This window comes from Pelodiscus sinensis, chromosome 11 (genome assembly GCF_049634645.1).
Source record: "Pelodiscus sinensis isolate JC-2024 chromosome 11, ASM4963464v1, whole genome shotgun sequence".
In the NCBI taxonomy this organism is placed as follows: Eukaryota; Metazoa; Chordata; order Testudines; family Trionychidae; genus Pelodiscus; species Pelodiscus sinensis.
In genome coordinates this window covers 33133303-33157729 of record NC_134721.1, presented here as the reverse complement: position 1 = coordinate 33157729, position 24427 = coordinate 33133303, and the positions used below count along the sequence as shown (strand labels likewise).

Below are 24427 nucleotides of genomic sequence, written 5' to 3'. Positions count from 1 at the left end.
CCCCTCCCCACAGCCAAAGGTTCTTTACATCCAACCTCTGACCTTTGCAGGATGACCTGCAGCAGCTGATTCTAATGACTCCCCCTAATGTGCAGCTTCTTGCCAGAGACCCCCTGACAGGTAACTGGGTCTATAGCTCTGGTGTGCTCTCAGGAGCTGGTAGAGGTGGGATGCTGGGCTCGATGGGCTCTGGAGTTTGATCCCTTGGAGGAGGGGTGGGGGTCTTCCTCTCGCAGGCTGTATTCACCCTTCTCTCCCGCGGTCTCAGAACAGGGCATTGAGGCGATGCGGAAGCTGCTGCTGCTGCTGCTGGGGGCTGCTGTGCAGGTATGTGGGGGATCCAGGGTGTGGGGGAGTGAACCCTGCCAGTGAGGAGGGTCTGTGCAGCTGTCACTGCTGGGTCCCTGGTTTGCTGATCCCCTTCTCAGTAGCAATGAAGTGGAGAAGAGGAGTCTGTCTCCCTGTGCCCCCAGTAGGCTGGCTGGGACGTGGAGCAGCCTTTCAGGGGGACCAGGGGTTAATGCAGGTTTCCCCCCAGGGTTGGGGTAGCATAGATTTGAAGGCCAGAAGAGCCTGTTGTTGTTTAGTCTGGCTCCTGTCTAGTGCAAGCAGTAGGCTGGCCTTGAAACAATTCCTGATTGAACTTATTGAGCAGATCTTAAAACAAAACATCCAGTCTTGGTCAGAGCCCGCTTCAGATCAAATGGTGCCCCAAGCGACGAACAGCTTCACCCTCCATTTGTTAAACTTTTGAATAACTTATTTTTATTGCAGTTGTAGCCCCTTTAATGACTTTGGTGCATGATTTGCATGCCTGCTTTGTCCCTGTCATATGAGATGATACATGTGCATGCTAGGAGCTGTAAATCTGTGTTTATTCATGCCATGTATACGCAAATTCAAAATCGGTTCCTCTCAGTTTACAGAAACTTTTTAATTTAAGAATAACTGAAATGTACAAACATCAAAAAACCAAATTGTGCCCCAACATTAAGTGGACCAGAATTAAATAATGTTACAGTTGGTGGCAGTCTCAGAATGTTACCCTTATCCTTTAGTTACCAAGGTCGCTTTTCTCGCCTTTGCCTTTGCAAACTGAAGCACAGTGCCAGAGAGATCCAGAGACTGGCCAACAGCGTTTTCAAGCAATAATTAGCCAGTTATGTCAGACTCGCATCGGCCATCGTCAGTGTGTTTTCATGAGCCCGAGCCTTGAAAAGCTGCACCTGCCATGTGGAGCTGTGCATTGCAGCATGAGCAGAATCCTCAAAGCTATCGGCATCTGTCTCTCTCCCTTTCTCGGGGTGTCTCTGAGGGATGTAGTGGCCCTGAGCCCCATGTTTCTCCGTTGCCCCCTCAGCCTGTGATGCCCTGGTTCGAACACTACTGGACTCCTATGTCCAGAGTGCGTGCCCACAATTTGAGAAGGCTGCTAAGAAACTGGAGAGGGCTCAGAGAAGAGCCACAAGATCAATGAAGGGACTAAAAAACATGAGACACCCAAAGAACTCAGTCTGTTCAGCTTAATGAAGAGAAGACTGATGGGTGACCTACATAGAATCCTAGAGTACTAGAACTGGAAGGGACCTCGAGAGGTCATTGAATCCAGTCCCCTGCCCCCAATGGGGAACAAATATTTAACAAAGGGCTCTTCAGCCTGGCAGCCAGAGGTCTAATATGGTCCAGTGGCAGGAAGATGAAGCAGGACAAACTCAGATGTGAAATAAGATGTAAATTTGTCCCACTGACAGGAAGTAACTGGGGGGACAACTTGTCAAGGGCTATGATAGATTCTCTATTGCAGCCATCTAGGGGCAGGCGACTGCCTACAGTGCTGGGCCTAGAGCGCATTGGGCTTGGGGAGCTGTTCCTGTTCTTAGCAACAAAAGGGAAAATCAAATGTTCCCAGCATTCTGTCTGACAGCTGTTTCTTTGTGACCCCACATCCCTCCCCCTCTCTGTGCTTCCTCCCCTTCCCCAAACTCCTTCCTCTCTATGCTGCCTCTCCTCCTCCTACACCCCTTCCTATGCACCCACCCCTTTGTGCTCCCACCTCATCCCTCTGCCCTCCTCCCACATATCCCATCCCCTGTACCTCCTCCTCTGCACCCTGCCCCATACTGCCTCCTCCCATAGTGTGAACGGAAGGCAGAGATCATTGAACAGATCCAAGGGCTGGACATTGAGACTCAGACTGTGCTGGCTGGTGCCATCCAGGAGGTAAGGACACCTCCCCCCGGGCATGACCTTTCCTTTTGCTCCTATTAGCTGGGTCCCCCCAGTTGAGTTCCCATTGGGCAGTCACTAAGTGGCACCCCACCAGGCAGTGCCAGGCTGCACTTGCCCAGATACCACGGGGTGTGTGTGCGAAAGGTGCGAACACCCCCCCCCCATGGTCTCCCTAGTAGGCGTGCTGTGGCCAGCCAGGGGAAGGCCAGAATGGCACATTGCCTGAGCCTCCCTTCCCCATGCTCTGGCTGGCTGGGGGAAGGCTGGGTTGATTCCCCGTCGCCCCTGGGGGGTGCATTTGTACCCTTGTGGTCCACATTTACAAAAACGCACCCCCCACCCACAGTAATTCCTGCATATGGGCCTGTGAGGGTAACTGGGGAGCTGTAGGCAGGGATGCTGTAGCACTTGTGCAGGCAGCAGGCATGGGTAAGACTGCCGTGTGAGGAGCTGCTGTGTAAGGGCTATGAGATGTGGGTCTGTGGGAAGGGGTGGCCATAGAAAGGGAAGCTGTGCAAGGAGCTTGTGTGCAAGTGGAGGCCATATGAGGAGCTAACATACCAGGGGAGACCATGTGAGGAGCTAACATACCAGGGGAGACCATGTGAGGAGCTGTGTGAGGGGAAGCCATGTGAGGGGAAGCTGTGTGAGGAGGGGCCCTCAGGCATGTGCCAGGGCAGGCACGCAGGGAATTGTGTTGTATTGCTCTGGTATTGCAGGTGACACAGGATCCAGGGGTAGTGCTGAGCCTGCAGTGGGGGGCGCTGGCTGAGCTGCATCCCACGGAGCTGGCACGGGTCCTGCAGAATCTGTTGTCCCAGCTGCGGAACCTGGTGCAGGAGCGGGATGCAAGTGCTGAGGTGAGGAGGGTCTTTGGATACAAACCTGTCACTCCTTGGGCTCTTCCCCTCTCCACAGCCCCTCATCTCTTGGGGTTTTTCCACCCGCTGCCCCCTTGTTCCCCTGCCCCCACAGCCTCTGTTACCACTTCCCCCTCATGCTGTCTTCTTGAGCTGTCCCCATACTTCTGCCCCCCATTGTCCCTTCCCCTTCACTCAGCTTCCTTTATCTCTCTCCCCCTCCTGCTGTCTCCTGAAATTTCCCCACCCCACCTGTTGCCCCCTGCTCTCCTTTAACCGAGCTCTCTTGCAGAGACTGTGGGAGCTGGAACAGGAGCGGGAGAACTCACCCCCCCATGGCCCGATGTCCCCCGAGGGGTCCTGGGACAATTGCCAGCACCTCGGGGTGCAACTGGCTGAAGCCCGGAGCCAGACCCGGCGCCTGCGCCAGGAACTGTGAGTGGGGGGGGGGCACTGATGGGAATGGATTAGGGGTGTAGGCCTTAGAGGACTGGGGGGCACAAAGGCCAGGAAGATGGGGAAGCCTGGGATGGGGGTTCCACTGAGGAGGGGCTGTCCATGGGATTGGGAATGAGGGTGAGTGTATGTGGGGGGAGATCATGGGGTTTCTCTAACGTGCCCTCCTGGGGCTCTGACCCCATCCCACCAGGGAGGAGAAGGCCGAAGAGCTGCTGGATCAGCACCAGGAGCTGCAGGAGCTGGAGGCCGAGCTGAGGAGGCTGCGACAAGAGGTACCAACCCTACCCCGCTCCTCTAGTTCCATCCACCCTGCCCTTTCCCCTCCACCCCATCTCATTGCTCATCCTGTGACCTCCCCCAACCCTCTCTCCAGCCTCCCACCCACCCTGCTTCTCCAATATCCCTCATATAGCCCTCCATCTTAAACTCTCTCCCCCCCTAGCTTCAACCCTGCTTCCCACATCCCCCAAATCCACGCACTTCCTTCATGCCCCCACCCTTATACCCCATTTCCTTGCCCTCTGCATGTATGCGATTTCCATGGGGCATACACCCCCCAGCTTTTCTTCTCATCCCCAACTCCTCCCACAGCCCCCCATTAATCCCAGCTGTATCCTTGCCCTCCCACTCCTGCTGCTATGGCCCTGCCTGCCCACCCCCATATCACGCTTCCGCTCTAAGCCTGCCCCTCACCCTTTGTCACTGCCACCCACCTGTCCCACCCCCCAAGATGCCCTGGGCTGTCACCCCATCCCCTGCATCAGGGCCTTTTCTGTGTCAGGATCTAACCCCATCCGCAGTGGTGGCCAGGGTGCTGAGACTGTATTTCCACACACACCCCCCCCAGTGCCCTGAACAGTGCTCTGACCCTTTTCCCCCTGCCCAGTGCCCTCCCCTGTTCCCCTTAGCCCACTGCCCTGGGCCCTGCCCCTGTTCTCGGTACTCCCAATACCCCAGGTTCTTACCCAGTGCCTCTTTCTCACAGCACCGGGCGGTGGCGGGTGAGGCACGCCTGGCAGGGCTGTACCGAGATGAGCTGGATGCCTTGCGGGAGAAGGCAGCCCGGGCTGAGCGCCTGCAAGGGGAACTCTCGGCCCTGAGGGAGCGACTGCCCATGCTGGAGCTGTGCCGGGGCAGGTTGGAGGTGAGGTGGCACGGGGTGGGAGAGACACAGCAGCTATGGGGTGTGTGACAGATCCAGAGGGGCGGGGCTATTCCCTCAGCTTAGGAACAGTCTCTTGGAGGACCCCTCGTCCCTTCCTGCTGAGACTGCCCCTCCAGGGCTTCGCAGGAGACTTGTCCGCTCTCAGGGCTTAATGCAAGGACACCAAAGTGCACGGAGAAAGGAAGGAAATGGCCCATGCCCAGCCTAGAGCCCAGTCAGGCTGCAGCAACCTCACTGCCAGACTGTGTCACGCTCTGACCTGTCCTCAGGGGAGAGGGCCCAGGCCATTTCCAGCAGCCCCCAGCCTGTCACCACCCCCAGCCCTCCGGTCACCAGCTGGGGGCTCTGTAAATCCAAGCTCTGGAGCTTGTCTTGTCTCTTCTGGACCCAGCTGAGCCATTCAGTTTCAGCCACTTTCTTAGAAATTCTTCATTCCCTCGAGGCAGGGAGGTGAGACACGGCCCCCATGACTGAGTCAGCCCTGAAAGCAAATGTAATCCAAGCCATGCAACAGAGAGGGGAAATTGAGGCACACACAGGCTAAACCCTACAAAATTCCCACTCTGTCACAAGGCAGTGGGAGGCTCTGAGCTGGTGAGGGACTTGCGGGGGTGATAGTGAGGGACAATGGGGTGATAGTGGAGTGATAGTGGGGATCATAATAAGGGGTGAAGGCCCAATGATAGAATCATAGAACTGGAAGGGACCTGGAAAGATTGTCAAGTCCAGTCCCCTGTGCTCATGACAGGACCAAGCACCATCTACAGCCTAATAAAGGCGGGGGGATAGGGTGGCACTGGCATGGTGGTTTTCTTGGCAGAAGGAGTGGGAGCTGGGGGGACTGCAAGGGGCTCAGGAGGCCAGTAGGTGTTTCTCAGCAGGAGGCGTGATGGAGGGACACAGAAACGGGCTGTGTGACAGTTCTCCGGGTACCCAGGATTGTGAGTTACCTTGTTACCCCATCCCTAGCAAGAGGGAGACTTGCTCATAGTTGGGTGTCAGCTCCCTACCCCCCAGCCTGTCAGCCACTATGCACTCTGCTCTGGGCTGCGTCTGTCTTTGTCTTGCAGGGTAACAGTAGGTGCACCCCAGTCCTGAGCCCCTTTGAAGCCTTCCCATCATACCCTGCCTCCCAGAGGAGCAGTGGGCCCCAGTTAATTAATTTTATCATGAATCACTGCTCCTGTAACCCTCATACTTATAATAAAACCCCGAAAGGTTTTGTTAAGCAAGAACAGAGATTCCACCAAAAATGAGAGGGAAGGACTTGAAGTTACATACAAAACAAACTCATCAAGTGCTCAGGAACAATTCCCTTGGCTAGTTAATGAAACTCCTCTCTGCTGCAGAGCTGGCTTCACAGAAACCAGGACCCAAACACCCCACTCCATAAGATATTTCCTCAGTGAATGTATCCAGGGTACCTCTCCACACTCTGTGTGATACTGAAACAGCCTCTTGTCTCTGTTCCTAGCCGGGGCTGTCCCCTGTCTGTTGTAGTGGTTCTCCTTTGCCTCTCAGTGCTTTCTGTTGTCTACAGTGGGCCTGGTGGTTTTCCATTGCTAGTCTTGGAAGGAGCTAATGGAAGGAGGGGGGCTGTGTGGCAGTCAGCGGGGCTTCATGGTGGGGGGCTCTGATGGGACTTTCCCTGGCAGGAGGAACGAGCTTTCTCCCAGGCCCTGCTGGACAGTAAGGCCCAGCTGGAGGGGCAGCTGGAATCTGCCCGTGCCCGTGCCCAGCGCCTGCCCCAGCTTGAGAAGGAGAATCTGCTGCTGAGGAGTCAACTGGAGCAAATGGAGGAGGTGAGACCCCTGGCCTCAAACAGCTCCTTGTAGCCTCTCCACAGTGCCCCCTCCAGGCCCCTGCACACAGCCTGTCCTGTTACTAGATTAACTGCCTCTGCCCCTTGCTGGGCTTTCCCCAAGTGCCCCCCATTGGTGCCAGTTGGGATCCCATGATTCACGCATCTCAGGGCAGCCCCTGGTGACAGGCGTGGGTCAGTCAGTGGGCCTCTGTGTTTGTCAGCCAGCCAGCCTTGTCCCTGGCAGCCTGGCTGGCCTCTCCCCATTCGCTCAACCCCATCCTGATCTAGAGACTTGAGAGGAGAGACCAGGGATCCTTTGAGCCTTGGGAAGAGGAACATCCTCCAGCCCAGTGGGGTCACCAGGACACTGCTCCTGCTTGCCATTGTTCCTGTCACTCCTTTGCGTCTCCTGAGAAGCTCTCCTCTGTGTCCGTTTCCCCACCCTGCTCAGTCCTAGCTCTGTGCATTGGGACAGGCAGCCAGGCGCAAGGGAAACCCGGTCACACAGACTTATCGGAATAAATGCTGCAGCCCTTCTCCCCCATCTGTCTCCCCTCCCCCCATGCCCTTTTCTGGAAAAGGCGGGCTGGAGTGGCCGGGACCTTCCCTCACAGCCAGTGCTCCTCCCCTACTCCCTACGGTGCCTTGGAGACTTCCCCTCTGCCCCCCGTTAGCCTTCTGACCCTCCCTACAGTGCCCACTGCAGGAGCCTCTCAGACTATGCTAGCAGGCTCTGTGTCATGGATTCACAGGGTCTGGTCTCTTTCCCAGCCTTTAACCCATCTCCTGGGGGTGCCCGATTATCGTGCTGGACCTCCAGGATCCATACCGTTCTGCAAGGGCAGGCCTGTTGCCTCCATGGCTCCAGAACTGGGGCTTTGGGCTCCAGCTACCCCAGTGTCTCTCCATGGCTCCCTGCAGTGAGTCCAGCGGAGCCATCCTCTCACAAGAGAGGTTTCCCATGTCAGGGCACAACACTCCTTAGGCCTGCTCTGCACTGGAAAGCTTGGCTCAGGGGCCTGAAAAATCCAGCCCCCACGTGACACTGTGAGGCCTCAGTCAGCAACGGCAGCAACACCAGGCACCTGGTTCAAAACAAGGGCACCTTCGTTCATCACCGGTCAGAGGTCTTAGTGTGAGGGATGCAGGCTCAGGACAAAGTTCCTGCTTTGCCATGCCCTGGCCCTGCTGCCCCTGAGCTCCACCCACCCTAACCCCTTGTTTGCTCATGCCAGGGGTGCCACGGTGTGGCTGTGAGCCCTGCTCTTCCTCGCCCTGCTTCCCGACACCTCTCTTCCCTCTCCACCACAGCCCTGCCACACTCCTCAGCTGCCTCTGCAGCCTGGAGTTTGCTGTCTTTGGGGATCTGCAGATGTATCCCCGCTCTGAGCCAGACCCTCATGCCTCCTGCTCTGTGCCAGGAAAAGCACGGTAGCCCCTCTGCAGCTAGTGGGTAACTGTACCAAGGCCAACAGGGAGATGCCCACTTTTCATAAGGCCATTGCAGAGAACTCCCACACGGGTCACCCTCTGCCCCCAGGAGCGGGAGAGGGAGCATCAGCAGCTGGAGGAGCTGCAGCAGGAGAAGGTGTTGCTGGAGGGGGAGTTGAGACAGAATCTGGGGGAGCCTGTGCACCTGTCCTGGGAAGAGGAGCAGGAGCCAAATGAAGTTCCCAATGGTGAGTGCCTCTTTCTCTGCTTCGCCTCTGGCCTGTAATGCTTATAAGAAGCACATAGAATCTTTTTCAGGGGAAAATGCAATATGAAAAGCTGCATCCCTCACCTCCCAGGTGTTCTTATAGTTACCAGTCCGTTGTGGCTCAAGTCCCTCTAATAGCCAGTTAGACTGAACATGAGTGAGGAGCTCGGGTCTAGCATCAGACGGGTAGCCTTGTTAGTCTGGATCTGCAAAAGCGACAAGGAGTCCTGTAGCACCTTAGGGTATGTCTACACTACCCCCCTAGTTCGAACTAGGGGGGTAATGTAGTCATTCGGAGTTGCAAATGAAGCCCGGGATTTGAATTTCCCGTGCTTTATTTGCATGATGCCGGCAGGCGCAATTTTTAAATGCCGGCTAGTTCGGACCCCGTGCCGCGCGGCTACACGCGGCACAGACTAGCTAGTTCGGATTAGGCTTCCTATTCCGAACTAGCTGTACGCCTCATGGAACGTGGAACGAGGCGTACAGCTAGTTCGGAATAGGAAGCCTAATCCGAACTAGTTAGTCCGTGCCGCGTGTAGCCGCGCGGCACGGGGTCCGAACTAGCCGGCATTTTAAAATGGCGCCAGCCGGCATCATGCAAATGAAGCCCGGGAAATTCAAATCCTGGGCTTCATTTGCAACTCCGAATGACTACATTACCCCCCTAGTTCGAACTAGGAGGGTAGTGTAGACATACCCTTATAGACTAACAGATGTATTGGAGCATAAGCTTTCGTGGGCAAAGACCCACTTCGTCAGGTGCATGTAGTGGAAATTTCCAGAGCTAGGGTCTGTCGGTCATGAGCCGAATCTTCGAGGTGCTTTGCAGGACTGAACCCAGAGTTGGCAAAACCACCCCGTTTTTATATTTATAAATTCCCATTGGCGTCTATGGGTTTTGCAGTGTCATGCTGCAATCCTTCATCCTTAAGTGGTGCTAATCTTTGGGGTTTCCTGCAGTTATTCTTAGGTGGTTATTGTCAGGCTTCCCATGATTATCTCTTGTTTGTCTTCTCACCTTTGCTGTCCCCAAGGTTCATCACTTCACCAATTCATTCAGCCTTGGGCACAATGGGTGTTTTTTGATAATCTCCAAGTTTCTCTCGTCATCTTGACCATCTGGGCATTTGTGATGGCTCTCACACTTATCCTTAACTATGCACACAATCTTTCTCTCCCACTAAACAGTTTTATAGAACGTTTCAGACAAAAGATTACATAGTTATTAAAGAACTAACAAAAGACCCTTACATAACTTCATTTGCAATGCCAATAAGAAACACAAATTAATTTGGGATGCTTATGTAACCCACACACCAAGGCTCCGTCTACACTGTCAAGTTTTTGCGGAAGAGGAAATGCAAATGAAGCACTCATTAGCATTTCTCACACTCTCACTTGCATATTCTCTTTCTATACTTTTTGGGGAAAAGGTTTTTGCGGAAAAAAACGCAGTGTAGACTGGATCATTTTGTGCAAAAAAACCCTCAATGAGGAATAAGGGTTCTTGCGCAAAAGAGTTTTTTTGCTCAAAATGACCCCGTCTACACTCTGTTTTTCCGTGCAAAAACCTCTTCTGCAAAAAGACTGGGGAGAGAATATGCAAATGAGAGTGTGAGAAATGCTAATAAGTGCTTCATTTGCATTTCCTCTTCCGCAAAAACCTGACAGTGTAGACGGATCCCTGGTGTGGTTTGCTGTCCCTTGTAGTGGCACTAGACCACTTACAGTGAGAGATAAGAATAAGGGAGCTCTATAGCCTAGGTTGAGAGCCAGCTGGCTTTTAGCTCAAGCAGTAGAGGCTCCTATACTAAGCTCTAGAGGTCCCAGGTTCAAATCACCACTAGAAGCAAGGTGGGGTGAAGCAGAGAACCATACAGAACTGATAAGCAAATCATATAGAATTTATTACCATCATTATAGTTATTCTGATACCAACACTAAAATACTACATTTTGGCTACAGACCTCCCAGCTCTCCACCCTCCCCAGCTCATTGATGTGACACTTTCTGCCCCCAGACCTGGCTGAGGCTCCTAAGTCCCTGAGCTACGAGGTGACTGAGGTGACATCTGGCCGCCTGCTAGTACTGGAGCGGGAGAACCAGGAACTGCGCCGGAAGCTGCAGGAGGCACTGGAGACCCCAGGAGAACCCATGAGTTTGGGCCTTGAGCAGGAGAATAAGGCTCTCAGTAAGGAGGTGAGGGAGATGGGGCTCCAAGAGAAGTATTCAGGGCCTTGTCTCCCTCATTCCCCAGCCAACCACTTCCCTGGTCCTATGGCTGGACTGGAGCTGGCACGCCTGTGTCCCATTCCTTAGCCAGGAGGAGTTGAGCATGTGTCAGGGCGATGATTGGTTTTTGGGGATGAGGGGGTTGTGCTTGGGGGAAAGGCTGTATGGGGGGTTGGGGAGAGAGATCACTCTTTGGGGAAGCCTGGGGGGGTGTCTGTGTATTGGGGAAGGCTACAGGGAGGGGGTCTGTGCTGTGTTTTGGTAGAGGGAGTTTGGTAGAAGGATAGAGGGAGGGGGTCTGTGCTGTGTCTTGGAGGAGGGTTGTATGATGGAGAGTGTGGGGGAAAGGCAGTCTGTGGAGGAGGCTGTGAGCGGGGAGGGTCTGTGTGTGGGGGTTCAGGGGGAAGGGTATCTCCGTGGGTGGTCCCTGTGTGGGGGGGGGTCTGTCTCCATGTCAGCCCAGTCCCCCTTACCCCAGTTGCCTGGCACAGGTGCAGCGGCTGGGGACAGAGCTGGAAGCTCAGCGGGCCCAGAGCTGCCAGGAGCGGGAGGAGCTGAGCACCGCCCTGCTGAGGGAGAAGGAGCAGCTGGAGCAGGAGCTGCGCAGTTTGCAGGAGCAGCGGCACCGCGAGGTGGGGCACGGCGCCCGGGGCAGGGCACAGCACGCTGTGTAAAGGTTGTCATTTGGGCAGTAGAGGGGAGCTGCAGGGGGAGGCAGCAGGCCCAGGAGTGCCCCTAGCATGGTGCCCCCACATAGTTGCAGTGTGAAGGCGTCAGTCCCATTGCATGGAACCCCGAGTGAGGGGCTGGAGGAGCAGGCAGGCAGGTGGGAATCCCACCACCACACCCTCCCAGTGGCCAGCCCCTCACTCCCCCCGGGAGGAGACACATGCTGTGGCAGAGCCTGGGGGGAGTGGATTGGCTGCAGGTTGTCGTGGATTGACAGGGCAGTGACCCCACTGGTGTGCCAGAGCCACTTTCCCCAGGCCTCAGCAACTCCAGGACTGGGCCTTCGGGTGCCAGCCTCCCAACCCCCCGCTTCCTCTGTGAGCTCCTCCCGCCAGGCCAACTGCAGTCAGACCCCTGGGCTCCGGAAGCGATGTGCCCAGGGAGAATCGCCGGTTAGGCCGGGCAGCCTGGCCAGGCCCAGAGAGCATCACAGGGTCCTCAGACCGGCCTGGGAGCTAGGCTTCTACCAGAGTCTGTGTTAGTGGAGGCCAGTCCCCAGCATGTGCTGCTGCCCTGGGATCCAGCTTTACTCTCAGTCTGGGGGAGGTTTATATGTCTTTGGCCAGGAGGACACATGGGTACGAGGAGGCTCAAAGGCAGCCTGGATCCCTGGTGATCAGCCTGGGGCAGGCACCTGCTCTGAGATCCCACCACACGGGGAAGGAGGTGCCTGGGGCTGGTGGGGGCAGGAGAAGGCATCCCTCAGTACAGCAGTGCTGGGGGCAATGGATCCCACTAAGCTGCTGAACTGTCCCTGGTGCTGATGCCAGGTTTGTCTTTATCTGGAGCAGATCCAGTGCTGCGTCATGTCTGGGCACAGTGTTGGGGGAGGAGGAGGTGATTCCTGCCTCCCTAGCGGTTGGGCGAAGGATCCAAGGGCAGCTCAGGCATGTGGCTAGGGATCTGGGAATCCAGGTGCCCCTGCCACGCCAGTCAATGTCTCCCCTGCTCTGTTCCCCTTCGCCCCAGGAGTCTCTGCAGAGCCAGGCAGACAAAGGCAGCTGGGCCCAGGAGAAGCAGGAGGCACTGGAAGAGAGTGAGCGCCGGCTGTGCCAGGTGGAGGAGCGGGCATCCAGCCTGCAGGACGCACTGCACCGACTGGAAGCCACGCACACCAAGGCCCTGGAGGGGCTGACGGCCTCCCAGGAGGCACGGGGGCGCCTGGAGCAGGAGCTGCTGAGGCTGCGGCAGGAGCTGGAGCAGCGGCGCCTGGAGTCCTTGCTGCTGGAGCAGCTGGAGGCGGAGGCCCAGGCTCTGGAGAAGGAGCGGGAGATGCTGCGGGCAGACCTGAGCCAAGCTGGGCGGGAGCTGGCAGAGGCCCGGGGCAATCTGGAGGTTGAGCGGCAGCGGGCCGGGCGCCAGGCTGAACAAGCGCGGGAGGCTGCGGAGGAGTTGCGGGTGTCAGAGCGCGAGCTCGCCACTCTCCAGCGCGGGCTGGAGCAACACAAGGCAGCCCTGACCCAGCTGGAGGGCGAGCGAGGGGCGCTGGAGGCAGTGCTGAGTCAGGCCGAGAAAGAGCGCCGGGAGCTGGACAAGGAGACCCGGCATCTGCGGGCTCGGGCCCAGGCCCAAGAGGAGGCGCTGGCAGAACAGGGCCGCAGAGCTGCCCAGCTCGAGGCCCAGAGCCGGCTGCAGGCGCTGGAGCTCGGCGGGCTGAGGGAGACAGCGCAGCGGCTGCGGGAGCTGGAGCAGGAGAGCAAGGGGCTGCGGGAGCAGCTGGCAGCCGAGCGCAAGGCTGCAGCTGCTCTGCGAGAGGTAAATAGGGCTCCGGGGGCAGGGAGCAGCACAGCTGCAAGGAGTGGAGCAGGAGAGAGCTCCTGGCTACTCCAGCCTGGCCTGGCCCAGCAGGGGGTGCTGTAGGGAGGGGTGGAGGTCCTGGTCTTGCGGCGCTCCCAGCTATTCCAGCCTGGCCTCTCCCAGGAGTGGGATGGGGGGGCTTGCTGCAGGTGACAGTGCGGGACAGGGAATGGTGACAGGAATCCGCCCTCCCAGTGCACAGGGTCCTGGCTGGGTAGCGAAGGTAGGGAGGGGAAGCCCTGGGCGCACCCCCCTCTGTGCTCAGAGTCCTGTTGGTTCCTGCAGGAGCTGCTGGGTGAGAAGGTGAAGGGGCAGGAGCGAGAGGCCACTCTGGTACGGCTGCAGGAGCAGCTGGAGCGGAGGGAGGAGGATCAGCGCCTCCTGGAGGAGCAGCAAGGCACCCCGCAAAGGTAAAGCCATGCCCACACTTGTACTGGGGACAGGGATCTCAGGGGGAACTGGGCAAAGGAGGGCCAGGGGTAGGGATCTGGGGAGGGGCTGGGGCAGTTTCCAGGGGCTTTGGGGTGTAATGTGCCCCCCTCTCACCCTAGTCAATACCAGAGCCTGGAACAACGGCTGGAGTCATCCTTCAAAGAGATGCTGGCTCTGAAGGAGGAGAAGATCAGCGCCCTCCGCAGCCGAGTGGAGGAACTGCTCACCCTGAACCAGCACCTGGGGAAAGAGCTGTGCCAGGTGACACACCCAGTGTCCCCTGCCCTCACCCTTCAGATACCTTCCGCCCTCCCCCTCCCTACACCCATACTCTCACTCCCAGTGCCCCCAACCCTCACCCCTCGGACATCCCCTTCCGTCACCCCTCAGTGCCTCCTGCTGGGAGAGGCCAGGGCTGCAGTAGTCTCCCACCTGCTCCTTTTCACCCCCTCCCTTGTTCTCCATGTCCAGGTGAAGAGCAGCACTGGGGTCCCACCGCCTGAGGTGCCAGGGGCCAAGGAGCAGGGCCAGGGGGCCCCTGAGCCCATGCTGGGACTTCAGGCTGAGCCAGAGAGCGACACCCTGAGCAGGCATCTCATTGAGGTGGAGCGCAGTGTGAGTCCAGGACACAGGGTGTATTCGAGGGGCTTTTCCTTTGCGGTGGGGTGGATGGGAGCTGGAATCTGGTGCCTCTTGAGGTGAGACAGGGAGGGGGGATAAAATGGGAGGTTCCTCGGAGACTGGGGCATGGGGATCCCATCCTCTCCCCACAGGAGGGGCAGGGATTGTGGGGGTGGAGGCCCTTTGTGATTACTGGGGACCCCCCTCACTTGCTGATGTTCCTTGCACAGAATGCGGCACTGCTGGCAGAGAAAGAAGCTTTGACAGGGCGGCTGGGGCAGCTGGAGTCTCAGCTGGGCACCCTGCAGAGGGAGCTGCTGAGCTTGCAGGGGCAGAGCGGAGGCCTACGGGAGGAGAGTGGCCGTCTGCAGGCCCAGAGTGGGGCCCTTCAGGTGAGACAGCCCATGTGTACTCCCAGCCCTCTGTTGTTCCCCCCTGGGCCCAGTTTGGGCTCTCCATTGAGTCAGAGAGTTGAAGGCCAGAAGGGACCCCAGATCGTCTAATCTGACAAATCACCACCACTAATCCAACAGGTCTTGGGATACGTCTACACTGCAACACTATTTCGGGATACCGGAGTATCCCAAAATAGCTATCCCGTGTCTTCACAGCAAGCCCCTTATTTCGGGCTCACTATTCCAACGCCTCTGTTAACCTCCTTCTACGAGGAGTAAGGGACATTTTGGAACAGCAATTTATTTTGAAATTTGGCGCTGTGTAGACAGCGCCAAATGACAAAATGAGTTATTTTGAAATAGCATCGAAATAAGATACACAATTTGTGTAGCTTAAATTGCGTATCTTATTTTGAGTTATGGTGCAGTGTAGACGCTCCCTAGGAGACTGGCCTGCTCTGAGCCCCAGGCAGAGTACAGAGGAAACTGAGGGGCCCCCAAGGCTCCTGCAGTGGCAAGGAATTGCTGAGATGAGCCATGTCCAGGTGGTTCTAGCTCCTGCCACTGCTGTAGAAAGAGGTGAAAACTCCCAAGGGAAATTCCCTCCCAGACCCTAATCTAGTGATCAGCTGAACCGTGAGCAACTGGCCAGCGCCCACCAGCCAGGCTGCTAGAGAGGAGATTCTCTGGAGCAGCTCAGCGCTTGGCCCCTCCTGCCTGGTGTCCTGTCTCTAGCTGTGGCTGGTCCCCCACCTTTCAAAGGATGACAAAAAAAACCCAACCCAGAATTACCTTTGGTGAAAACCCTTTCCTGGCCCTACAGGTGACTGGCTAAAGCCCTGAAGCAGTTAGGAACATACGACATAAACCAGAAAGGATTCCCAAGGCTGCCGAGCCCTGCCTGCTCCCCCCAAGCAATCCTACCACATAATCCCATTCCCAGAGGAATCAAGCTGCGCGGGGCGGGGCCCCGTCTGACTGAGGTCTCTTTGCTGATATAACTTTTCTGTGCAGATCGGGCCTCCATTCATTCCTGACCAGTTTGTTCCTATTTGTTCTTGTGCCAGCATCAGCCTTTAGCTTCAGTTGCTGCTTTCCTTCCCTGAAGCTAAAATCCCCCACGTATTTATAGACACAGCCAGGTCCCCTCCCTGTCTTTGCCCAGGCAGGCTAAACAGGCCCAGCTGGCTCGGGCTGCTCTCTAAGACCAGCTCTCCTCTCCCCTGGGCAGCCTGGGAGCCCTTCTCGGCACCGGGCAAGTTTGGCCCCCTCCTTCCTGACCATGGGTGACCAGGACTGCAGGTGACTTCCCAGTGCCTCAGCCTGGGGCATTAATGCTTCCCTATCTCACTTGAAACACCTCGCCAGATATGGCCTTGGATCCCACTGGCCTTTTTTGCAGCCACATCACACAGTGGCTCCTGGCATCCTGTGTTGGGCCCGTACCTGGGGCCTCTCTTGCCCTCTGTGGCTTTCAGGAGATGAACCCCAAGGTTATAGAGGAACTATTAGACCCTAAGTGCACTTCTAGAGTGACTAGACGTCCGATTTCATAGGGACAGTCCTGATACTCAGAGTTTTGTCTTGCATGGATGCTGCCTCTTACCCCCCCTTCCCTCCCACTGCTGTCTGGTCACTGTGCACTCCACACACTACCACCCTGAGACTATCACTCACTCCAGCCCCCAAGCGTTACCCAGTCCTTGGGTACGGTGCAGCTCTTTGTGTTGACAAAGGCTCAGTGCCTGTCCTCAGCAGGCTTTGTTCCCATCCTTCTTTTGTGCTAATGTTCAGGGGGATCCATCTAAGACTGGGCCCTAAGGAACTCCCCTGGCAACTGGCCTCCAGTCCTAGAGGGCAGCATTCAGCATCGCATGCCACCTTCCTTCCTTTCACCAGTTCTCTGGGGAGACACTGCCCCTGCCCCACACCTCTTACCCTCCCCCCCCCGGATCCAGTGCAGCGCACTCTAGTAAGATACTAGCCCCCAAACACCTGTGCCCCACAAGCAGGCCCAGTGTGGAGCCCTCAGGTGAGATGCTGCATCCCTGGCTCCCCCTCCTGCCCCAACCCCAGATCCAGTGCGGGACCCTCCAGACCTCCAGATAAGACACTGCCCCACCCCAATTCTCACTCTGTCCATTCCCCCCCCCCCTCGTCTTTCACTGCCCTTCCCCTGGCAGGTGGAGAAGGCGGCGCTGCTGTCTCAGAAGGCTGCTCTGGAGGCCCAGTCCTCGGAGCTGCGGGAGCGACTGGCAGGACTGGAGGCCGAGGTGCGGGTGGCCCGGCAGGAACGGGATGAGTGGCGCGGGCGCCACGAAGGCCTGGTGCGCAACCATGACAAGCTGGCACTGCTGCACGAGCGCCAGGGTGCCGAGCTGGAGGGACTGCTGAGCAAGCAGGCCAGCCTCAAGGGTGCACTGCGGGCACTGGAGCAGGAGCACCGACAGCTGCAGGACAGGTAACTGGAGAGGCTGGGGACACCAAGCCAGGTAACGCCCCCCAGGCAGGGGTGGGGGACATGTGGCTGTGATGGGCCAGGTAACCCCAGGGAACATGGGGAGTTGCAGGGCCAGGAACCCTGGGGAAGCACGGCTGAGAGGGCCTAAGAGGGCAGCACATCAGGCTATCCTTTGGAAGGTGTCTTGGCTCTCCAGGGCTTGGTACTCCCAGTCCCTCTGGGAGCAGCTCTGTTATGTGCTGAGTCTGCAGCTCTATCTGCCCAGGGCTGGGGCTTGGCTCCAGCATCCCCTGAGCTCCCAGTGGCTCTCCAGCCCATCCCACTGAGTTCAGAGGAGCTTTATACCTTCAAGGGAGCCAGTCCCCAGGGTGGATCTGCAGCAACCTAGCCAAGCCCAGCCCAGCCCAGCCTGTTCAGAGTAGGGATGTTAAATATGGGTTAACTGAATAGTCCATTAACCTCATGAATTCTTATCGGTTAGTCGACTATTCTATAGTCCCTGGGGACGAGGCTGGCAGCCAGTGCGCTCCAGCCCCCACTCCCGAGGAGCCCCCTGCCATCCTGCGCTGCTGCCTCTGTATCAGAGGCAGCAGCATGGTGTGCCAGGCGGGAGCAGGTCCATGAGGGGAGCCAGTTTAAAAACCAGCTCCCCTTGCAGACCTGTTGCCCTGTGCTGCTGCACAGCGTGGGGTGGCAGCAGCCCCTGTACGGGGGGAGGTGCGGGGCTGAGCTCCCAGACCCCGTGTGAGCTGGAACTGAGCCGGTCTGCCTGCCCGCCTGGCTCCTAATACAGTTTAAATGCTGAGCTGCAGCAGGGGTGGGTCCCGGACCTGGCATGAGCCAGTACTGAGCTGGGCTGCTGACCAGCCTGCTAAAAATTTACCAGCAAAGGCCGGGGGGCAGGGAGGAGGGAAATGCATGTAGTCGATAGCATTAATCTATAAGCTTTTGCTTATCCATTAACTGACTACCCTATTACATCCCTAGTTTGGAGCAAGCAACGTTTATTTATCCACTGGAACCCAGCATTAAAGAGCCCCTGTCAGGTTGGGGAAGCCAAGCTTAAACCAGAGAGCATGGGAGCAGACTGGCTTCACCTCACAGCTTTCTGCAGAGGGAGGAAAACTGGGCTAGGGCAATGCTAGCTAGACCTGGGGTTCTGGGGCCAATTAGTGAGGCCTCGGCCTAGTTAGGGGACTGTACTGGTGGCCTAACTCTAGGAGTGAGTGTGAATTACTAACCGTCAGGAAGCTCATCCCAAGTCCCTTCCTTAGTGCAAAAGGGGCTGTGAACCATTCCCCCCCCGGGGGGTTTGTGCTGAAGGCTGCACTTAAAAATTAGATCGACTCAACTCCTAGGGAATCTTCAGATCTGAGGAATGTTGTGCCCTGAGCACTGGAGTTAGGTCACGTAATCCCCCAGGGCAGCCGCAGCAAGTCTATGGAAAGAATTTTCCATCAACCTAGTGGCCCTCTTGCAGAGAGCTGAGTTCATTACAGCAACAAAACACCCTCCTGGGGATGTAGGAAGCACCTGCGCTCTGGCGCTGTGGGACCCAACTGTCGTGCAGACATGGCCGGAGTGAGGGCGACCCAGTTAACCTACTCTGTAGATGCAACTAAGTGGATAGAATTCCCTCAGCCTAGCTCTTACTTCTGGGGGTGGGGGGTATTACTGCATTGATGGACACCCCCCTTCTGACTTCCCGCTGTCCTTGTCACTGCTTGGCTTGCGCTGTCCACACTGCATCTCCAGGGTCCTCCATTTGCCTGGGTTGATCCCATCCACTCTTGGATCACGCACCTAGCTTAGACAGGCCTCTATGGCTCACAGCTGTCCTTTTGCTCTCTGCCCTAAGAAACTGGCCACCCCCTAGGAGGGAGGGGCTAATACCAAGTGAGTGAGGAAACTGAGTCACAATGTAATTCATTCAAGGATGATAGTAATTCCTACCGTATTTTCCGGCGTATAGGGCGACTGGGTGTATAAGACGACCCCCTATCTTTTTAATTAAAAGATAGGGTTTCATCTTATACCCCAGCGCCCCTCCGCCTCCTTTGCTCCCGGTGTCCCTGGTCTGCTAGAGATGGTCCCAAGCAGACCAGAGGCACCGGGAGCAAAGCCGCCAGGAGCGCCTGGGCTGCCCCCCCCCCCCCCCCCGCCGGAGCCCCTCCGCGGCTTTGAAAGCCTCGGGGGAAGCCGGCGGGGGGGCATCCCAGGCGCGCATGGGCTGCCCCCCCGCCGGAGCCCCTCCGCGGCTTTGAAAGCCTCGGGGGAAGCCGGCGGCGGGGCATCCCAGGCGCGCATGGGCTGCCCCCCCGCCGGAGCCCCTCTGCGCTGCCGCGGAGGGGCTCCGGCGGGGGGGCAGCCCATGCGCGCCTGGGATGCCCCCCCTCCGGCTTCCCCCGAGGCTTTCAAAGCCGCGGAGGGGCTCCGGCGGCGGGGCATCCGGCGTACAAGACGACCCCCGATTTTTGGGGGATTTTTTTAACATCAGAGGTCGTCTTGTACGCCGGAATATACGGTATTTTCTCCACAGCAGATACCCTGGGGGGGCACCAAAAGTGTGACGAGCCAGTTAACTCCGGAGGGGCACAGGGAGCTATTGGTCAGATAACCGCAAGGTGGCATGGGAGGGAAGGCAAATAGGGGCAGAGGGCAGATGACTGTGGAGGGCCTGGCAGGTGGGGCTGGAAAGCAGGTAATCATGAAGGAGAAGGGGTCATTGAGGCAACCTCATGGGGGCCACGTGGAGTCTCTCGCCCCATGCTGCTCCCCCCTTTCTCTCCCCTCTAGGCACAGCCATCTGGTGGCACAGCAGGCCGGGCTGGAGCAGCGGGAGGCAGCCCTGCGGGGGGAGCGAGAGCGGCTGGAGGGGGCTGAGCGGGAACACCGGCAGCTGGGGGAGCATCACGCCCGGCTGCAGGAGGAGCATGCACGGTAACTGGGGGACCGTGAGATGGGGGGTTCCTAGCAGATAGGAGGTAATGGGATATGGGGAAGTGGGAGATGGGGGCTAGCACTGGGTTCAGCGTATGGACTTCCCCCTCGGAGCCCCCCCATTGACCCCTTGCCCCACACAGGGTGCAGGCAGCACTGGCAGCGGCCGAGCGAGCACAGGCGGAACAGCAGGGGGAGCTGCGGGGCCTGCGAGGTCGGCTGACAGGGCTGCAGCTGGAGCAGGCGCGGCTGGAGGCGGAGGGCACTGCCCTGCGGGAGCAGAACCAGCAGCTGGAGATGGCACTGGGCCGGATCGGAGACCAGTGTGAGGTATACAACCTCTGGTACTCCCTAACCCCACCCCAGCCTGAACCCCTCAGGTCTTGCCCAGAGCAAGGTGCACAACCCTGCTGCCCCCAGTTCCACTCCTGGCACCCCCCAGCCTGAGCCCCCCACAAACACACACTGCCCAATGCCTTTGTCTACCTAGCCCTGCTCTCCCCAATGCACCCTCCATAGCCGCCGGCCATGAATCCTCAGGCCTGGTGCTCTGGATCAGTCCCTGGGAGGGTCCCTCCAGTGTGTGAGCCCCCAGGTGGATCATGCTACAGCAGACCTCTCGCCTTCACCGCCTCCTGGGACCAAACCTTGGAGCCTACAACAGCCCTGGGTCGCACTGTGAGCTCCCCTGAGCGAGTCCATCTAAACTGAACACCTGGGGAAGACCTGCACCTCCCAAAGGGAGCAGCGCAGCCCTGGCTTCCCCAAGGTGCAGTGACTCAGCCAGCGGTGGAACTGCGAGGGGTTTGTTAGGCATCTGGAGCACAGCCTAGAAAGTGCTTCATTAACAGAGAGAACAGAAAGTTACAGCAAAGTCCATCCGGGTCACTCCAGAGCCCCCTGGCCCCTTTAGACACAGTTCAGCAGTGGCCCCCTGCCTTCAACAGCCCACCCATCACCCCATCTGACCCCTCCCCAGACCTTTGTCTTTCAGCTGGTCACACCCTGCTGGCTTCCTAAGGAGGTGGCCGTCCATGGTCCTTGGTCACCAGGTGCCGAATACCTGGGCAATTAGGGTGGCCATTCTCCATAGGCATTGGTCCTGACCCCAGGAATCACATGCAGTCTCTGGGTCTCTGCAAGGAGCAACCCACCTTTGCCCAACCTAATTAAACCAAGGCTCCCTCACACCTTCCACAGCTCCGCTCCCCCTGCTCCAAGCTAACAATGGGGACTGGTCCCCCCTGAAGCCCTGATCAGAGAGGGTTTCAGCCCAGAGGGCCATGGCCTGTTCTATTAATACCTCTGCTGCGCCCTCCCCCCCAGCTCCTGGCCCAGCTGAAGGGGAACCAGGAGGAGGAGAACCGACACCTGCTGCAGGAGATCCAGAAACTGAGCCAGGAAAACCGCACCCTGCTGGAGCGCAGCATGGAGAGCCGGGAGCAGTACCACTCGGAGCAGCGCCAGTACTTGTGAGTGCCCCCCACCCTCTGCCAGACCCCCAGCACCCTATGCCACTGGAGCTGAGTGTGGAGAGCCAGGAGCAGTACCACTCAGAACAGCACCTCCGAGTGCCCAGATGGGAGGCTGGCAGCATGTGCTTGGGGCTCCCTCGGGCCCATGGGGCAGGTGTGCAGGGAGGGGGGCAGATGGGTGATTCGGGGCACATGGCAGTCTGGATGGGTAGTACAGGAGGAGGGAAATCACCCCCAGACCCTGCTTGGTTCTTGCTCCCCAGGGACAAGCTGAACGAGCTGCGCCGGGAGAAGCAGAAGCTGGTGGAGAAGATAATGGACCAGTACCGGGTGCTGGAGCCAGCACTGCCCAAGAGCAAGTGAGTGTGCCCCCGCCCGCCCCAGGCTGGCCCCCGCCACAGACCTCCCCAGGGCCAGCCTCAGCCAAGCTGCAGTGCCCTCCCACTGCCATGGACTCCCAGGGCCAGATTAACTCTTGTGCGACCCCCTAGGCTCTACAGTGGGGTCCAAAACAAGAGGTTCAGTGTGCAGGAGCAGGCCGTGGGTTGAGGCAGGAGCGGGTGAGGGCTCCAACAGTGTGTGCCAGCTCTGGGGTTGGGCTGAAGTATTTGGGATGCAGGAGGAGGCTCCAACTGGAGCCAAGGGGGTTGGAATGCAAGAGGGGACTCAGGGCTGAGTTGCAGCATCTGGAGATAGCTAGGGGTGCAGGAAAAGGCTCAGGGCAGAGTGTGAGGTCTGGAAGGGAGTTAGGGTGCAGGAGGGGGCTCAGGGCTGGAGCACAGGCTTGGGGTGCAAGGCATTTACCCGGGGCAGCTGCCATTTGGCTTCACGCTGCCCCATGCTCACCTGAAGGCACTGCCCCCCTGCAGCTCCCATTAGCTGCAACCCCCAGCCAGTGGGAGCTGCAGGGGCAGAGGCTCCAGGTGAGGGTAATTTGGGGACAGCTTCCTGCCATTCACGGTGATGTAGCTAGGGTTGCCAGGTGTCCGGTTTTGAACCGGACAGTCCAGTATTTGAACTTTCTGTTTGGGAGACAAATTGAGAAAATAGAAATGTCCGGTGTGTTGTAAATCAGACGGAATATCGATTGTGATGTCATGTCAAGTGTGTCCGGGATTTTTGTTGAAACCGCCTGACAATCCTAGATGTGGCTCCGGCTCTGGTAGGGGGTGGGGAGGCAGTGCACAGAGCTGCTTCTTCCCCCTCCTCCCACAAGGAAGGGCTGGCCGGGATCACAGGGGCTTTAGTGGCTGCAGCCCAGGAACCTGGGCTAAGATGCCCTCTTTAGCCCAGGGCCCTGGGCTGCATCCCTAATGCCCCTTTCTTAATCCAGCCCTGCAGATTCCCACACCTGACCCCCAGCCAAGAATCCTTCCCTGCCACCCTGGGCCCCCCATTATCTGAAACAGACCAAGCCACCAACGCTGGCCCAAGGCAGGGGACTCCCTTATACCCCAAACTTGGGACACCCCCCCTAGAGCCTACGACCCCCCCAAGGCCTAGTCTGAGCCAGGGACCCTCACTGCCAGTTGACCAGAGTGCCCCTGCATGGGCCAGTGTGGGGGGGTGAAATCCCCCAGGATACATATCAGGGCTCACCTAGGCCCCCCAGCATGTGACTCTCACTCTCCACCCCACAGGAAGAGCAGCAACTGGATTGCAGACAAGATGAAGAAGCTGATGAAGCCGCGGCGTGAGCCCTCCCGGGAGCAGCAGCGCCCCCTGGCCGAGGGGGCCAGCAGCATTGAGAACCTGCCAGCACTTGTGGGGCAGGATGGGCGCACGCCTGATGGGGGTGAGTGTGGGACCCTTCACCCATTAGGGTCTGGGGTGGAGAGACCAGAACAGGGGAGGGGACCCAGGCTTCCGGGACAGCAATGCAAGGTGTTCCCATGCAACACTCTCCCTCCCCTGCCCCACTAATCCCTGCTCCGTCCACAGACTCCAGTGCCCCCGCCTCGCCCGGACCCCTGCGCAAGGCCACCAGTGTGCTCAGCCTGTCTGATGCCCAGCGGGTGCAGCTGCGGCTAACTCGGCGCAAACTGAGCTCCCGTGTCCTGGGCAGCGAGTCCTTTGGGGCTGGGGATGCCACTCCCCGCCAGCGCTTCCGCCAGCGCCAGCGGCCCCTGGGCTTCCTGGGGGGCTCCCGTGAGGAGGCCACTGCCTCCTGGGAGGCCCAGGAGGGGTCGAGACGCCCCAGTTCTGGCGGCGAGGAGAGAGGTGAGGTGTTGGGGGGTGGGGAGGTGTCATTCCTGGATGGGGGGATAGAGTGTCCCCCAAGGATTGTGGGGGCAGGGACAGGGGAGGCATTACTCCAGATATTGAGTGTTACCCTCATAACCTAAGGGGCAGGAACTGAGGGAGTGTCACCCTCCTATAAAAAGAACATGGGGGAGTCACCCCAGGATAAGAGGAGACATGGGGGGCAGATACTGGTGGGAGGCCAGAGAGCGAGAGTCTGCCCCAACAACCAGAAGAGAGGGGAAGAGGAATGGGGGGTCAGGGAGGGGATTTCCTCTGGAGGAGGGGCTGTTGGAGCACTTGGGGCAGGTGTGACTGGGGGTCCTGTCTCTTCCCAGGGCTACTGCAAGGCAAGGAGAAGGCACCGCTCTCACCCCAGCTCAGCCAGTGAGCTCAGATTGTTCCCGTCGCACCCCAGATGGCAGCGACAGAGGAAACGGAACCAGGAAGGGGTCCTGCGGCAGCCCCTAGTCCCACCATCCTCCAGCCACGTGCCTGGAGCACAGAGGATTGGCTGTTTCAGCTCCCCACCCCCATCCTGCCCTGACACCCTGTCTCTCACAGGCAGAGCTCAGGATTTGTATTGTATTTTTATAATTTATTAGAAATAAAATGTATTATTTATCACCCCGTCGCCTGTCGTCATTGTAGCCTCCCCACAATGTGCCTCCTTCCATCCCTTCGCTCCCCTCCCCCTGCCATTTCCTCACTGCCACTCCATGGCTGTCCCTCTCTCCCCTCCACCCGCCTCCCCAGGCACTGTTGGGAGGGAAGGGGTTTCCTCCCAGCTCACCCCGCTCACTCTTGCACCATCAGTTCCTTCCTCTCTCACGGTTACATCACTTTCCTAACTGCAATCCAGGAGCCCCTGTGTTCCCTTCAGTG

The 24427-nt window shown here is 58.1% G+C and overlaps 1 protein-coding gene across 3 annotated transcripts in view; it reads left to right on the top strand.

Annotated features, from left to right (window-relative positions):
* The window catches only part of CCDC88B (coiled-coil domain containing 88B), a 28200-nt gene extending 4042 nt beyond the window's left edge, over nt 1-24158 (top strand). For 2 of the 3 annotated variants that reach the window (XM_075939039.1, XM_075939038.1), the window contains 24 exons: nt 51-120; nt 269-327; nt 2137-2220; nt 2949-3089; nt 3382-3524; nt 3739-3820; nt 4534-4692; nt 6369-6515; nt 8058-8196; nt 10240-10418; nt 10943-11083; nt 12150-12935; nt 13263-13387; nt 13529-13670; nt 13881-14024; nt 14261-14422; nt 16609-16886; nt 19683-19826; nt 19970-20156; nt 21153-21298; nt 21565-21660; nt 22942-23096; nt 23243-23521; nt 23881-24158. In XM_075939039.1, coding sequence (XP_075795154.1) covers nt 51-120; nt 269-327; nt 2137-2220; nt 2949-3089; nt 3382-3524; nt 3739-3820; nt 4534-4692; nt 6369-6515; nt 8058-8196; nt 10240-10418; nt 10943-11083; nt 12150-12935; nt 13263-13387; nt 13529-13670; nt 13881-14024; nt 14261-14422; nt 16609-16886; nt 19683-19826; nt 19970-20156; nt 21153-21298; nt 21565-21660; nt 22942-23096; nt 23243-23521; nt 23881-23933 — 4041 coding nt within the window. In that variant the 3' untranslated portion in view covers nt 23934-24158. The remainder of the gene's footprint in view (nt 1-50; nt 121-268; nt 328-2136; nt 2221-2948; nt 3090-3381; nt 3525-3738; nt 3821-4533; nt 4693-6368; nt 6516-8057; nt 8197-10239; nt 10419-10942; nt 11084-12149; nt 12936-13262; nt 13388-13528; nt 13671-13880; nt 14025-14260; nt 14423-16608; nt 16887-19682; nt 19827-19969; nt 20157-21152; nt 21299-21564; nt 21661-22941; nt 23097-23242; nt 23522-23880) is intronic. The other variant, XM_075939040.1, reaches the window with a different exon arrangement.
* The last annotated feature ends 269 nt before the right edge of the window (nt 24159-24427 follow it).